Source organism: Gossypium arboreum, chromosome 10 (genome assembly GCF_025698485.1).
Source record: "Gossypium arboreum isolate Shixiya-1 chromosome 10, ASM2569848v2, whole genome shotgun sequence".
Classification (NCBI taxonomy): domain Eukaryota; kingdom Viridiplantae; phylum Streptophyta; class Magnoliopsida; order Malvales; family Malvaceae; genus Gossypium; species Gossypium arboreum.
Window position 1 is genome coordinate 120,031,371 of NC_069079.1, and position 16,565 is coordinate 120,047,935.

The 16,565-nt window shown below is 32.8% G+C and overlaps 2 protein-coding genes and 1 non-coding gene across 3 annotated transcripts; 2 read left to right on the top strand and 1 right to left on the bottom strand.

Annotated features, from left to right (window-relative positions):
• Positions 1-334: 334 nt before the first annotated feature.
• Positions 335-441, top strand: LOC128282920 (small nucleolar RNA R71). The gene has a single exon (XR_008273270.1). It is a non-coding gene; the product is annotated as a small nucleolar RNA R71 (small nucleolar RNA).
• A 6,400-nt stretch (positions 442-6,841) lies between these two features.
• LOC108488881 (trans-resveratrol di-O-methyltransferase-like) lies at positions 6,842-8,303 on the top strand. Its single transcript, XM_017793159.2, has 2 exons — positions 6,842-7,644; positions 7,808-8,303. The coding sequence occupies exons 1-2, from the start codon at positions 6,865-6,867 to the stop codon at positions 8,126-8,128; spliced, it is 1,101 nt and encodes a 366-aa protein (XP_017648648.1). The 5' UTR covers positions 6,842-6,864; the 3' UTR covers positions 8,129-8,303.
• Positions 8,304-12,336: 4,033 nt separating this feature from the next.
• LOC108488922 (probable O-methyltransferase 3) lies at positions 12,337-13,653 on the bottom strand. Its single transcript, XM_053019675.1, has 2 exons — positions 12,853-13,653; positions 12,337-12,740 (listed from the first exon to the last, which is right to left on the bottom strand). The coding sequence occupies exons 1-2, from the start codon at positions 13,111-13,113 to the stop codon at positions 12,690-12,692; spliced, it is 312 nt and encodes a 103-aa protein (XP_052875635.1). The 5' UTR covers positions 13,114-13,653; the 3' UTR covers positions 12,337-12,689.
• Between the last annotated feature and the right edge of the window lie 2,912 nt (positions 13,654-16,565).

The following is a 16,565-nucleotide window of genomic DNA, read 5'->3' on the forward strand; positions in this document are numbered from 1 at the left end:
ATTCCAAGTTGTTTATTCCACTTCCATTTGATTCACATTGCATCACCGGATGTACCTACATACAAAAACACATAAACCATCAATCTTTTTATTCAAGAGTTCTACTTGGTTTGATAGCATGGTGACCGCATCTAAGTTAAAAACACCAGCTACTTTTGTCAGCTTTGTCTTCATAACTTGCCACTGATTATTATTTAGTGATATCTCCTCTATAAACTTATAAGCCTCCTCAGGTGTTTTATTATTCAAAGTACCACCAGCGGTTGCATCGATTAGTTGCCTAGTTGAGGGGTTCAAACTGTTGTAGAAAGTTTGAACCTGTAGCCATAGAGGTAACCCATGGTGAGGGCACCTTCTCAATAAATCCTTATATCTCTCCCATGCATCATAAAGGGTTTCTAAATCCATTTTCACAAAGGAAGAGATATCATTCCTCAACTTGGTTGTCTTAGCTGATGAAAAATATTCCAGCAAAAATTTCTCAGTCATTTGCTCCAATGTAATGATAGAACCTCGTGGTAGGGAGTTCAACCACTGTTTAGCCTTATTCCTCAATGAGAAAGGAAACAAACGAAGGCAAATGACATCGTCAGAAACGCCATTAATCTTAAAAGTGTCGTAAAATTATAAGAAATTAGCCAAATGAGTATTTGGGTCTTCATCCTACAAACCATCAAACTGAACAAACTATTGAATCATTTGAATAGTGTTAGGTCTCAGTTCAAAATTATTTGTAGCAATAGAAGGTCTAACAATACTCGATTCAGCCCCAGTGAGAGTGAGCTTGGCATAATCGAACATAGTACGAGGAGCAGGATTTGGATTTACAGGATTTGCATGAAGTAGCTGATTATTCTGATTTTTTGCTATCTCCTCAGTATTAATAACTTCCTCTTGCTCTTCTACTGTACTTTGTCAGCTCTGCCTTACTTTTCTATGATTTTTGCAAGCTGTACTTTCAATTTCGCTGTCAAATAAAAGTAGTTCTGACGAGTTTCTTCTAGTCATAAACTAAAGGAACTGCCAGAAGAAAATAAAAGAAAAATTAGAAAATAAGAATTAAAAATAAAAATAAAATGCAATAAAAATAAAAATGGCTAAATTAATAAAAATTAAGTGTTCCTAATATTTTAGTCCCCGGCAACGGCTCAAAAAACTTGATGATGATTCATTTAACTAACTAAAATCACGACAAAGGCAAGCACACCTATCGAATAATAGTATAGCTATGGTGCGTAGAGAATATCGTATCCATGAGGACTAAAAGTTATCTTTCTATTATCTAGTAGGTAAATTGAAGATGTTTGTTTTTAATCTAAAATTATTTAAACTAATAATCAAAAACTCGACAGAGAGTAAAGTAAAAAAATAATCGAATAAACCAATGAGAGAGACAATACCTAGAAAAGAATCCACCTAGACTTCACTTATTATTCTAAATCTGAATTAAACGATTTATTCACTTGCCTTGATCAGTAGAAATCCCTAAATTATATTAATATCTCTTTCGAGAGTAAAAATAACTGACTCTAGATTGATTAATTGAAATCTCTTTCTAATTAAAACCCCTATCGCCGTATTGACTCGATCTATGGATTTCCCTATTAGATTTGACTCTAATCCGATAGATTTATGTCTTCCTATTTCTAGGATTACATACAACTCCATTCAATTTTGCCAGATCTATTCTTAAACAGGGACTTTTGCTCCACTGAATTAAGCACATCAATCATGAATTAGTATCTTGAGAACATTAAAACATGGAATAAGTACACATAATTGAGATCAATAAATCAAGTATTTATCATGTAATTCAGAAAATTAAATAACAAGATACGTCATAGGTTTCATCTTCCCTATGTATTTAGGGAATTTAGTTCATACTTAAAGAGTAAAACATCTCAAAATTAGGAAAACAACAAAACATAAAGAAACCCAAAAAATTCTAAAGAAGTTGACTAGAGATCTTCAATCTTGAAGGAGATCCTGCTTCTGAATTGATTTCGACGGTGTTCTTTGAGTAATTTCTCCGTTTTACTTTGCGTGCTCCCTTAAGTCTTCTTCTAGTATGCATTTATAGACTTTAGAATGCTCAGAAACCCTAAAAATTGGCTTTTTTCACGTGTTTGGGAAGCAGGGAGCGATATCGACATGGGTTGGCACATGGGCGTGTGTTCAGCCCGTATGGTAATAGTTTGGCTATGTGGATCCTTGAAATAGCATGTTTTGTCTGATTTTGTCCCGTTTTTCGCTCCTTTTGCTCCTCTATGCTCTCCTAAGTATAGAATCATGAAATTAAAGGATTAGGAGCATCAAATTCACTAAATTATATAATAAATCATCCAAAAATGCATCAAGAATGGGATTAAAACATGTTATTTTTATGACTTATCACTACGTGATGTTCATTGGGTTGGTAAAAGTTGCAGAATCGGGAATGGTTGAAGTAAGAGCCACAAAAACAATCGTGAAGATGTTTTATAGTAAGGGAGGGCATGGGAAAGTTCCTCTAGTTATTGAGTTTGACTTGTGTGCTTTTCTAAAGTGGTTGTTAGATTGGAGTTATAAACCATGGATGTTGTGGGATCTAGTCATTAGCATTGTTTGTGGTTTTAATAAACTATTATAGGCTCAACTCATAATTATACTCTATCAAGGCAATTGTATGGGCAAAAGTAAGTTTTAGGAGATCTTCGCTGTTTAAAGCTTGGTGGCGATTTTTGTGATTGTTTGAGTCGTAGTTAGTTACTTCATACCGGGTTGTTCTTTAGCGTGTAAGGTTACTATGGGTGTTTTGTAATCTTGTTGTTTTTGAAAGAGGTTGGATTTCTCCAACATCTTTATTTTTTTGTTATCTTTGTATTGACTGAGAAAAAAAAAAAAAAATGAAAGGCTTTCATGGGTAAAAATTATAGGTTGAGGACTTATTTAACTATAAAAATAACATAAAACTTGTTTAAACAAAGTATAATAATTTAAGGATTTTTTAAATATATTAACCAATAACCTAATGTAACGCCCCAAAAATTTGAATGTTTACTTGTGGGATTCTATAGTAATTAATTCTCTGTATCTATGGCTATGTGCTTTTCTTATGCATTTGAGGTTGAGAGTTCGAGTCGCGTCTTTAGAAGTTTTACTAATTCAATTTTAACTAATATTTGCTCTTGAGCTGTTGACTTCAATTTAATTCTATGTAAATTTGTGACAAGAATGAGCCTGCTGGTTCATTGGTTAAACTTCTATATTCTATTTTGTCTTGTGTTTGAGTCTTAGCGTATGCATTAGGGAATATTTTTTCTTACTGTCGGAAAACTTATTGGTGGTTAAAATAATTTTTTAAAACGTTTCCTCTTTTTTCCTCCCATCTTCTAGTTCCTTTTGTTTTTCTTTCTTTTTCTTTTATTTTATCAATTGTTGGACTTCTTGTTTTGATCTGCTGTCCGGGTCGGGTAGGTACGTTTCCTGTATTATCAATTGGAAATTAGCTATGTAATTCAATTGGGAATTCTATAAAACAACAGTTTCGTTTTGTTGATATAGTGTCGTACTAATAGATGAATTTTTTTAGTTAAACAATTTTTGGTTTCCTTACTTTAGGAGTAGGTGTTGGAAGTAGCATTTCCCAACAATCTATTTCGATTGGGTGTAGTTGAATCGCTGGTAAGTGTTTGTTTTGTTAGAGGTCTTTCGTCAAAGTTTTGACATAGTGCTAAAAGTGTTGATTATGTGAAATTCATGGTTTTAGTCAACCTAGGCTTTGGATTTTCTCTGCATATTTCGTGTCAAAATTTCTTCAGGTGCGTACCGAAAACCCGAGCTTTTTCAAGTTTTGGATGCCGAAAAACATGGCTATTGACACCATGCCGTGTGCCAAGCCGTATGGTAGGCTGTGTAACTTACTGTTTACCAAGTAAAAGCCACATGTACAAGGGACACTGGCGTGTGTCTAGACTGTGTGTGGCCATGTTAGTGCAAGGTTCACACGGGTAAAGGACACGAGCGTGTATCTAGGCCGTGTAACTCACTTATTACAAAATAATGATTACACGAGTGGAGGACATGGCCGTGTGTTAGGCCGTGTAAGATACACGAGCAAGAACATGGGTATGTATCAGGCCGTGTGGGGCCACACAGGCCAACTACCCAAGTCGTGTGAGACTACACGGGTGTGTAGGCCAGTTTGTGAAATTTTGTTATATTTCGAATATAACTCGAGCTGTATACAAGCCTTCTGTGAGGTCTTTTGAACTGAATTTAACTACATAAACTGCTATTCTGTGATCTAGTACTTGACTACTGATTATCAATATGTGCATTGTGTTTGACTAAAATTACTAGAATTGATCTATTGTACACGAATATGAGTATATTTGAATATTCGTATAGAACTCTGTATTAAATGTTATGTGAAGTATGTATATGCATTGGATGAGAATTGAATCAAGAGGAAGTATTCTGTTTTGAACTAGTAGTTAAATCCTTGGTATCCGTATATTAATCTAGCAGCTAACTTGCAACCTTTAAAATGTGCCAGACTGATACTGAGTGGTGTGTAGGGTTGGATGAGTAATGAATACCCTATTGGGTGTGTTGGGTATTAACTTTTATATTAAAAATTTAATGATTTTTACAAAATGATTTAATATTTTATATTAAAAATTTAATAATTTTAAATATTTTTATAAATAAAAATAAACTTTATATAATAAATATTAGCATTGATTCAAGTTAATTTTTATATAAAAATAATATTACTTATAGAGGAGCTTCTTCTTCTTCTTCTTCTTTTTCCAAAAAAATGACTTACGCTTGTCAGAAGGATAAGTCATTTTACAGGAAAAAAAGAGCTTATTTTACGTTGACTTGTAAGCCATTTTCCATTGGTCAAGCTGTTTTCTGTGAAACAAACTCAAGAAAATGCAAAAAATGTTTTTCGTAAAACTTTTTATATGTAAACAAATTGAGTCTTAATTGTCTAATTTGATTAGAAATCGATTAAGATATTAGTTCAATAAGAGATAAAAGATCGATTCACAAATGAATTAATATAGATAGTTTAAAAAAAGTTAAAAAATGGAATTAACGGTAAGTGGTGTGTCATTGAAAGCACAAAAAATAACCTGTCCCTATGAAATAACAAAAAAGAATAGTATAAGGGAAGTAGGGTTAAATCCTCAAGGACTGGATTTGCACAACTTCTTGTTCCTCGAGATCCCAAGCACAGTTGTGCCCAAAGAAAAGCAGCGTACCTGAAAAAAAAAACAAAAAAACAGAATTAAAAATATGGAGGGGTTGGAATTGTATAAATTGAAATTGAAATTGTAAAGAGAAACAAAATTGAGAAAAAAGATTATTTGACTGAGAGATTCTAGCCTCTAGTTGTTTCAATCCTCCTTGGGTTCAATTCTAGGCTTTTAAGTGATCCTTCTCATGACAAAATAAACCAGTTATAGTGGAAGAGGACGCCTACGGCCACCAGCTCCACTTAGATTTTAGCCTTACAATTTAGAGGAACTTGACTATAGCCAACCATCACTTTTGTGGGACTGTCTTATACTAGATCATCACTTCTCAATGGCGAATGCCATGCTATCTTGTCTCTTGGGCTCGACAACCACTAACATAATAAGCTAACGAATCGGCTGTGTAACCTTCCCAAAACATACAAAGCGATTGACTTTGCACAAGATGAAAAAATCACTTTTGGAAGGATATGGACGAAAGTGTCAGTCCCTTAATGCAGAGAAACGATGAATACTCGTTGAGAAGATTAAGTGCGGATTCTAAGCCTCATGAACCTTTTTTGAGAAATCTCGACAACCTTTGGCTAGATGAGTTTAGTGACTCATACTTTTTGGGAAAAAAGAAATAAGTTTAATCAAATGGAATTTTATTGAATAATAAAAGGAACAAAAGCTAAAAGCTTTAGGGAGAGAAAGTTTTGTATAAAAAAGATAAGTCCCTCTTTTTTTCACTCCATCCCCTCTTTATAGTACACAGAAAACTTAATTTGTTTCTATTAAAACTCTAAAAGATAAATAAAGATAAAAGCTGAAATTAAATCTGAATAATAATCCAACAATAATCCTAATAAAATTCAAATTTAAATAGTCTTATTGTTTATAAATCCCTTCTTTGAATTTTTGCCCACAAGTCTTTCACACTTTGTATTTTTTGCACTTCTTTCCTACTTCGCATGCTGACCCATTTTATCTTTAAATTCACGTTTTTTGCCTTAAATTTTCTTTTGCCTTCAATTTAGTCCCTACAAGATAAAAACCATAAAAAGCACAATTTAATAGAATCATACTCAAAATATATATGCAATTAACATATAAAAGTATGTCATTTTAGAGTATTATCATTAAGGTTAAAATTCAACCAATTTTATAATTTTTAAATATCTTTTAACAATATATTTACTTTAAATGTTTGAATTCGTCAAACCGATGAAACAAAAAACCCATTAATCTAAGCTATTCGACAGTCGGTACAGTTCATGTTGCGTGAGTTTGACTAAACTTTGTTTTGTATGTATTCTACCTTTTGTTTATCATTTTACAATTGGTCAGGTTCATGCTCTGGTGCCGTAGTGTACTTTTGAACTTACAGTTTAGCTTGAAGGCACCAATAAAAAGTCGCATCCCATACGGTATCACATGGACATTTAAACTTTTAGAGAAAAAATTTAATCAATTCAACCACTTACTTTTTAAATACATTTTTAGAGCATAACTTGAGGAAGAGGCCGCCTCACATGAACATAGGTATCTAGTTCAATCAAAGATGAGCATTATAGCCTATAAATAGCATATTTAGTAGTATGTTAATTCATAGCAAAATAGAAAGACCTCAGCTAAGATGAATATGGGCAATGCTAATGGGGAGGATGCTATTGAGGCACTCCAAGCACAAGCTCACATTTGGAGACATGCTTTCAACTTCGTAAGCTTCATGTCTCTAAAATGTGCACTTGATTTAGGCATCTTTGATATCATTCATGATCATGGCAAGCCCATTACAATTACCGAGCTGGTTGCTGGGATACAGATGCTCAGCCCTACTAAATCATGCGACATCTATAGGCTCATGCGCATTCTAGTTCACTCGGGTTTCTTTGCACGCCAAAAGCCAGGCAATGATGCTCAAGAAGAAGGCTATGCTCTTACCAACTCTTCTCGTATTTTGCTCAAGAATAATCCCTTTTGCATAACACCTACTTTGAAGGCTACAATGGATCCTATTATAACAAAGCCTTGGAGTTTTCTAGGGACCTGGTTCCAAAATGATGAGCATACCCCATTTGCTACTGCATATGGCGAGACATTGTGGGACTATTTTACCCATGATCCTCAGCTACAAGATTTGATAAATGATGGCTTAGCTAGTGATTCTCAATTGGTTACTAGTGTTCTAGTTGACAAGTGTAAAGGGGCATTCCACGGATTGAACTCCCTTGTGGATGTTGGAGGTGGCACAGGAACTACGGCCAAGGCCATTGCTGATACATTTCCACACATGGAGTGCACTGTGTTTGATCTTCCTCATATTGTTGCTGGTTTGCAAGGCAGTAAGAACTTGAAATATGTTGGAGGCAACATGTTTGAGGCATTTCCAACAGGAGACGCAATTTTATTAAAGGTTAAGCTTTACTAAATTTATTCTCATTTTTTTTTCTGATATTTTTACTTTTGTAAATAATGCACAATTACTATTCAAAGATTTGAAGGTAAATGTAATCATAGTGTGTGGGTTAGTTAATGATTTATGTTTTTTGAGCTAATTATGAATGATAATTGAACAGAAGGTATTGCACGATTGGAATGATGAAGGATGCTTGACAATTTTGAAGCGATGTAAAGAGGCCATTTCAAGCCAAGATCATAAGGTAGAAAGAAAGTTGATCATAGTTGACATCGTTGTGAGGGAGAATGAGCAAGTGAATGATGAAGCCTCAAGCTTAACTAAAACACAACTCTTTTTCGACATGTTGATGTTGGTATTGGTGGCTGGAAAAGAGAGGCGGGAAGAAGAATGGGCTAAACTACTTTTAGCAGCTGGCTTTAGTTCTTACAAAATTACTCCTATTGTGGGTTTTACATCTGTCATTGAGGTTTACCCCTAAGAGCCGTTTGTTATTGCATTATTAGTATAATAATAATAATGTCGATAAAGTCTTAGTTGAAGTGATGTCATTACCTGTTGACATCATTGGCTCGACTTGTTTACTAGGATTTGATCTTTGTGTTGCTCATTCCTATAATAAGAATTGTTATTCTGGTCGCCACAGTTTTAAGTAATTTTACAGTCTAAAAATCGAATAGTAATATGAAAGAAAACTAAATAAATTACATCATAATGGTGTTTCAAGTCCGATGTCCGTCATACGTCCGTATACTAATTTCGATCCTAAGTTCGTTACTTGCCTCAGAAATTGAAGTAATAGAGTGAGTTTAACAAGCTCAGTGTGAGTCTAAACAGTCAAGCATATTACATACATTCAAGCATTTTCTTATAGAACCAAACAACACAATCAATATTCATAATAACATTTTTATGTAACATGACCATGACATAATGCACATATGAATTCATACCCAAACCATCCGTTACACACCATGAGTTCCGCAAAACTCATCTGCTGAACCCCAACGTATGCAAGCAAAGCTTGATGTGGTAGAAATCACCATATAATATAAATGTAGAAAATCTATCGTATAACATATAATGCAATAAAATTGCCAATATCATATAATGTGATAAAATCGCCAATCCCCTTGGTACTCTAGGTGCAGTGCACTGACTATGCAGACTTAATATGCCACCAAAACTCCACGAAACTCCTCCATCATCCACATAATCTCATCCCATGCACATACAATATGTCAGACTATCTTATACATAGCCATAAATCAATAATTTTCACATTTAGTTGGTATTCTCATACATGTACTTAATTATCACATACTTTCAGAATATGGAATCAATAATCCAACTTTCAAACTACCATAAAGACGATATTATTCCCAAAACATAATTTCATTTGCTTTCATTTTTTTTGTGTGCATGTACAACAGTCTTTCAAACATACCATAGAAATTCACTTGTACAAATACATCATTCATAAACTTTATTTTCATTCATAAACATGCCATACATACCACCAATCATACGTTAAATCAACAAAATATCCATGACAATGTCAATCATTCAATCAAACTAGCAACAATGCTACCATGCCAAAAAGTTAGGGCTCGAAACGTACCTGATTCGACCACTTACAAATTTAATTTTTTAGCTATTAAGCCAAACTCAATCAACAATCAAAATCATCAATTTAATCATAATATTTATTATTACCAAACAAGTTATTGAGTTTAGGTCCCACCCCTTATTTATGTTTTTTGTGTAGCACACTAGCGAATCTTGCAGTTTCTTTAATAAACTTTAAAACTAACCTAAATTAACTAATTAAAAGAAATCAGTATATAACTCAATAATTACACCCCTTATACAGATCCTAAACACCCACTAATGGGTTCAATCCAATCGTCACAATTTTCATTATTTTTCGAATTCAAACTAGTTAAATTTCTTACACTGATTTGAGGCGAACCGTATGCGCGAACGTCTTTCGGCTTTACTGATGATTTTTGAAGCATTCAGGTCAACACCTAACATATTTAAATACTAGAAAATTTGTAGGGAATTTAAATACTAGAAAATTTGTAGGGAATCTTAATTAAAATCTTTCATTGAATTAATCCATAACCTTTTCCCAAGATCTATTTCGAAACAGCAAACTAGTTTACAATTACCCACACTTACACTTCTCGAATTGTCAAATCCGATTTGCCAATTGCTCAGGAACGATTTTTCCTAATTAAAACATGTTTCAAGTCTGATTAGGAGGGGTTCAAGAACCCAAAATTATGGTGGAAAAAGATAGGAAAGAATTAAAGAAAAACAACCCCCTTTCTTGCCTATAGGCACACGCACCACCACCCGCGGTGGCCAATTTAGGGGTTGATTTAAAACCACTTTAGGAATTGATTAAAAATATGGAAATGAGAGAGAAAGAGATCTTACACAAGCTAGATGCTATGAGAGACAATGACACTTCTTGGCAACGATAGGAATCGAACTTGGAGACTCACTATTATAGATTTGAGGTTGTTTTAATTAGAGAAAAATGACAGCAATAGAATAGATGAGATGATGCAAAATCTTGTGGAAAAAAGAAAATAAAAAGATGATAAAACTAGGTGTTATGGGTGACGACAACAACGGAGGAAGAAAGAAAAAATAAAGATCAAGGAAGAAAGGAGGAGGGAGGAACGGTTAGGGTGAGGAAAAAATATAATAAAGGTTCATTATTTTGTCTAAAATTAACATTTATACCTAGGGTTACAAGGTTATGGATGACACACACACACACACTAAAAACAAGGGATTTTTAAAAAAAGAATTAATTTTTTTATAATGAAAGGAATTTGAACTTAGGACCTCAAATTAAATTCCACGCTTTTACATTTAACAACTAACCACTTAGCTAACTTCTTATTTTTTATATAATTTTGCATTATCATTAAGCTAAATTTTGGGATGCTACAGCTCTATACCCTTAAAGAAATTTCATCCTCGAAATTGCCTAATTCGGAAAGATGGGGATATTAAAGTTGAATCAAGTCCTCTGGCTCCCAAGTAGCCTCCTTAACTTCATGATTTCTCCAAAGCACTTTAACTAATGGAATTGGTTTTGCCTTAACACTTTGATTTCATTATCTAATATTCGAACTAGTTCCTTCTCAAATGTCAAATCCGATTTAACCTCAATCTCCTCAACAGGGACAATATGCGAGGGATCCGATCGATACCATCTCAACATTGAGACATGAAACACATTGTGAATATGATCCAATTCAGAATGCAATTCTAGTTGGTAAGCCACAAGACCAACTCTTTTAAGCACTCAATAAGGACCAATGAACCTAACGCTTAACTTGCCCTTTTGACCGAACCTCAGAACTTTCTTCCATGGAGAGACTTTAAGAAAAACCAAATCCCCCACATTGAATACGATGTCCTTGAGCTTTAAATCGGCATAAGACTTCTGTCTGCTAGAAGCTGCCTTCAATCTATCTTGAATCAACCGAATTTTATCCTCGGCCTCTATGACTAATTATGGACCAATCAACTTTCTTTCACCCACTTCAATCCAAAAGAAAGGCGAGCGACACTTACTACCATAAAGAGCTTCGTAAGGAGCCATTTCGATACTTGACTGGTAACTGTTATTGTAGGCAAACTCTGCCATTGGTAGATGTTCTTCCCAACTACCTTGAAAGTCGATTGCACATATCTCCTAGAATCTGAATAACCCTCTCCGATTGACCATCGGATTGTGGATGAAAACTTGTACTGAAATCCAATCGAGTATCCAAGTCCTCGTGCAATTTCTTCCAGAATCGAGGATCCTAATCTGAAATAATCGACATTGGCACACCATGTAATCTCACTATATAGAGATATAAAGCTTAGCCAACTTTTGAAGAGAATAATCCATACGAACAGAAACAAAATGGGCGGACTTCGTCAATCTATCCACTATGACCCAAACTAAATCTTTCTTAGTAGGTGTCAGTGCCAACCCTCAAATGGTGATTTTTTAGTAAATAGAGTTTAAATGAGATTAATGATTTGTGTTAATATAATTTTAATTGATTCTAATAAATAAAAAATGCCTAACATGGTAAAGAAATAACAATCCAAGTCAATTAGTTTTGAAGGAAATAAATAATTTAATTAATTACAAAATGGGTATTTTTTTTATAATTTTATTGGGTGCCATCAAATTATCAAATGGAACCACTTTAAATCCTACTCAATTATATGTCAATTATTACGGTGAGAAATTTTTTAGTAGTATCACTTAACACATTAACAAACCTAATTTAATTTTTATAAAAAATCATGGGTATGCAGTTTTTAATTTTTATTTAAATAGTTTAGTGTTTTTGTCCGTAATTTGTTTTACTTCAATCCATGCACATATAATTCTAATTTTAATTCAATTTGAATCACATGCTTATTTACTTTTGACACTTATTGAATGAGAGTTTTGCTACACCTAATGACATTGTAAAAAACTCTATTTTCGTAAATAATTTAAATCATATATATTCTCGTAATAATTTATTTATTTTAATAAAAATTTCGATTATTTTCTTTCTCATTCTATTTAGCTTACTGTAGCCATTAATTGCAATGTCATTATTGGTCCAAAACACAAAGCGATATTTTATTTGATAAATTATGAGATAAATTATAATTAGAGGAAATTTTTTAGTATTTAGAATATCTGTTTTAGTGTTGATATTTCGTGTTCATGACTTCTCTCCCTAACATAGGATTTTTAATTAAGGAAAAACTTGAATAAGAGATCTCAAACCTAAAATAGGAGTAATTTTGTAGCTACTAAACCCTGCAGCAAAAAATAGTTTAGCCCATTCTTCTTCTTGTCTCTCTTTTCCGGTCACCAAAACCATCATCAACATATCGAAGAAGAGCTGCGTTTCTGTCGAGTTGAAGGCTTCACCATTCATTTTCTCATTCTTCATCAATACCATATCTATTATCATCACCTTTCCTCCCTTCTTGTTTTGTCTTGAAATTGCCTCCTTACATCACTTCAAAATCTTCAAGCATTCATCATCATTCCAATCATGCAATATCCACTGTTTAATTAACACAAAAGCATAACCCATTCATTGATCAAAATGATATGATTATATCTATTGCACATTATTGTTAAAACAGAGATAATTGATAAAAGATTTAGCAAAAAACCTTTAGTAAAATTGCATCTGAAGCTGGAACTTCCTTAAACATGTCACCTGCAACATATTTCAAGTTCCCACTATCTTGTAAGTTAGCAACAACATGAGGAAGATCAAGCACAATACACTCCAAGTGTGGAAACGCATCAACAATGGCCTTGGTCAATGTTCCGGTACCACCTCCAACATCCACCAAAGAATTCAATCTCTCGAACACCTTTTTGCACTTGTCAATAAGAATGCTATTAACCAATCGAGCATCGCTAGCCATGCCTTCATTAAACAAACTGTTTAGCTTTTGGTCATGTCGGCATAGTCCCAGAATGTCTATCCGTGTATGGTATCAAATGGAGTATGATCATTATTTTAGAATCAGGTGCCTAAACAATGCCAAGGCTCTGTTAAAATAGGATTCAACATAGCTTTCAAAAAAGGTGTTACGCTTAACGGATTATCATTATTTAGCAGACGAGAAGCATTCGTAAGAACATAACCATCTTCTTGAGCATCATTGCATAAATTTCGTTGTGCAAAGAAGCCCGAATGAACTAAAATACGCATGAGCCGGTAGATGTTGCATGCCTTGGTAGGGTTGAGTAGTGGCAGTGCAGCAACCAACTCAGTAATGGTCATGGGCTTGCCATGATTTTGAATAACATCTGGGATACCTAAATCAATTGCACATTTGCGAGACATGGAATTTATGAAATTGAAAATGTGGTTCAAAACGTGAGCTTGAGCTTGAAATAGCTCATTAACATGCTCTCCGTTCGCATTCACCATATCCATCTTAGGCAAGGTCTTTCGGCCTTGCTCTGAACCCACGCACTGGAATTTGCTATTTATAGACCGTGAAACTTATCTGTAAGTATGGCTTTACTCTGAATCCGCACAGCACTGAAATTTTCTATTTTTAGAATATTTTTATGCCTTTTCGTGGCCATTGGTTCCCATGCTGTAACGTCTCAATATTGGAGTTAAATCTGTTCATTGTAATAATAGTAAATGAGCCCAACACTAGCATAAAGAAATATCATTAAAGATATTGCAAAGGCGAATTGATCTTCCATCCAATGTTGTCTTCAGTCAACCTTTAAAACAAAACAATTATGGAATTAAAGAAATATCATTTCTCTTAAATTATAATTGATATTATTAGTATAATATTTTTGTTGTTGTAAAATAGATGTTCATGTAGCCCCTGCCCAAGAATTCATTTCCTTGCAACTCTTGTACTCCTAAAAATTTATAAAGAATTTTAATTATATTTTTATGGTGGTTGAGGCCCTAAAAATAGAGGATATGTATAAGTCTTTTATATATCCCAAAATTAAAATTGAATAATCATTTTAATTTTCTGTCCTTCTCTGTTGTTCATTCTATTTTTCTTTTTGTTTTATAATACGTTATCAGTACAATTTTGTTAACGAGTAATAAGCTCTTAGTTTGTGTCAAAGTTTGTTGGGCTCTAAGCATTGAAATTTAATTGTTTGGTTCAAAAAATCATGTGTGGTTGCTACAGATTTGTTTGGGGACGACCACTTTATCTTCACTACAAAGAATGCTCATAGTCTCTACTTCTCATCCACCATTACCTAAGTAAGTCTAATATATATATATATATTTTGAAATTTGATTCGATTTCTATTAAGAAGTTTAATATATATAATTCTCTATTTGCATCTCTATGAATTTATCAATCCCTTCTTGAGTTTAATTGTTGGGATTTCTACGTTGGAGGTATATGTTTTTTTTTTTAGAATTGATTGGATTAGTTTTAATTTTGATTAAAATATATTATTGTTCTTATATCTTCTTATCTATTGTAAAGGTGTATTATATGCAATAATTAGTTTGGTGTTTAAATTTATACATGCTTGAGAACTGTATAATGAATTTTTGCTACAACCTCACTAAGAAAGTGTGTAAAAGATTCTTTAAAATTATGGGTCAATTTTGAAAGAAAATTATAATAAAAAATTATCATTAGATATATTTCATTCCCTAAAGTGAATATAGCATTACATAATCAATCTTAAAAGGACAAATTTATAACTGCGGTTATGAGCATGGTTTTGATGAGCTATTATGGGTATAATAATCACTATAATTGTAGTGATTATAATAATTCTTTTCTCCCCTATAAAGGGAATGATAAATTTAAATAAGAGAATCACTAAAGTTTTCCAAATAGCCCTTCAAAGAGAACAAAAATATTTTTGTGATACTTAAAAATCATTTGACACATGCTTATTGATTGTGTATTTTGCCAAGGTTTGATAAAAAAAATGAAAGGGAACAATGTATATACACATTTGATTTATCACATTTTATCATCTTTTATCATTGAAATCAATTTGGATATTTGAAAATTTTGACATAATCCCTGAAGTGAGTATTGCACATAATTTTATAGAAATTATATTTCTTTTGTTCAGTTAATGACATTATGGACCTCTCATTGATTTAGACATTTTCGAAGTAAATTTCATAGTAGATACAAAATAAAAGGAATGACAATGAAATTATAAATTATCACAATTTATATTGACATTATAATTCTATTAGTTGTGGAAAAGTATAAGGCTAAAAAAGGATGATGCTAATAAACATTATGATAAATATGAATGCATCGTGTACATGCTTGTAGTATGTCTAAAACATTAAATTTGGCAAAGTCTTATAATAAAAAAAAAAGACTCCATATTGCATGATAATAAAATTTGAATTAAAATTATGCTATAAGAGTTGGAGGTTAAAAATTTTAATTTTAAACATCTATAGCTGCAAGTTTAATATCTTATTGTCACCTTATAATAATTTGTATTTTATTGTGTTACGGTATTAAAAATTATCTAATCGCATGCTTGTTAAAGTGATTGAGTAATGACATTAATTTATTTTTTGCTATGTTATGTGTATATATATATATATATATATATATATATTATTTATACTTATTCTTTATACAAAGATACATCTTCTTTTATATGAATATGTAGGATTGTCCCGATTAAGTAACAAACAAGTAAAGAATAGCAGAAATAATTGAGAAATTGAGTACACAAATTTAACGTGGAAAAACCCCTCTAAAGATGATAAAAAACCACGTGCAAAAGTAATTTTACTATACTGGCAAAAGAATGAAGAGTTTAAAAGATGGAGATAAAAACTAAACCCCAAAACCCGAAAACAAAGAATCCTCAAAATGCAAACACAAAATTCTCTAAAAGTGTTATGAGTTCTAATCTTTTTTAACGGGTGTATTTTCTTAGGTTATAAAAGAGTCTATTTATAGGCTAAATTTGTTGGTCAAATAATAATAAAATAATCTAGACTAATCAAAGTTCAATTGAAACAAATAAACAGAGTTTAACTGGGAGGTTACCTCTCAAATTTGACTGAAATATGAGGCATACTCAACAAATCTTCACCTTGACTCGTATTTCCACAATTTCATCTTTGTTAAAAGTCGAATCTATGCAGGGAATTAATTAAGTCGAATCTATGCTGAGAAGCTGGAAGACTTCTAGCCTTTGACTTGTGCATTGCTAAATCAAAACTAACCCGGGTCTGACTTTCACGAACAGAGTGCCCTAACTTTTCAAAACCTGCATCCAAAAGAGAACCTTTCTTCAACGAAACAATCATACCTTTTTCCCTCCTATGACCAAGTTGCCTCCGCTCTAAACGAGTTGAGTTCGACTCCGTAATAGATGAAGG

What these genes read in the sequence shown, in the direction of transcription:
- LOC108488881 (XM_017793159.2), top strand. Translation starts at nt 6,865, where the DNA reads ATGAATATGGGCAATGCTAATGGGGAGGATGCTATTGAGGCACTCCAA. An exon ending in GAGACGCAATTTTATTAAAG is followed by an intron (nt 7,645 to 7,807) that starts GTTAAGCTTTAC and finishes ATAATTGAACAG; the next exon opens with AAGGTATTGCACGATTGGAA.
- LOC108488922 (XM_053019675.1), bottom strand. Translation starts at nt 13,113, where the DNA reads ATGGCTAGCGATGCTCGATTGGTTAATAGCATTCTTATTGACAAGTGC. An exon ending in CAGATGCAATTTTACTAAAG is followed by an intron (nt 12,741 to 12,852) that starts GTTTTTTGCTAA and finishes TTAATTAAACAG; the next exon opens with TGGATATTGCATGATTGGAA.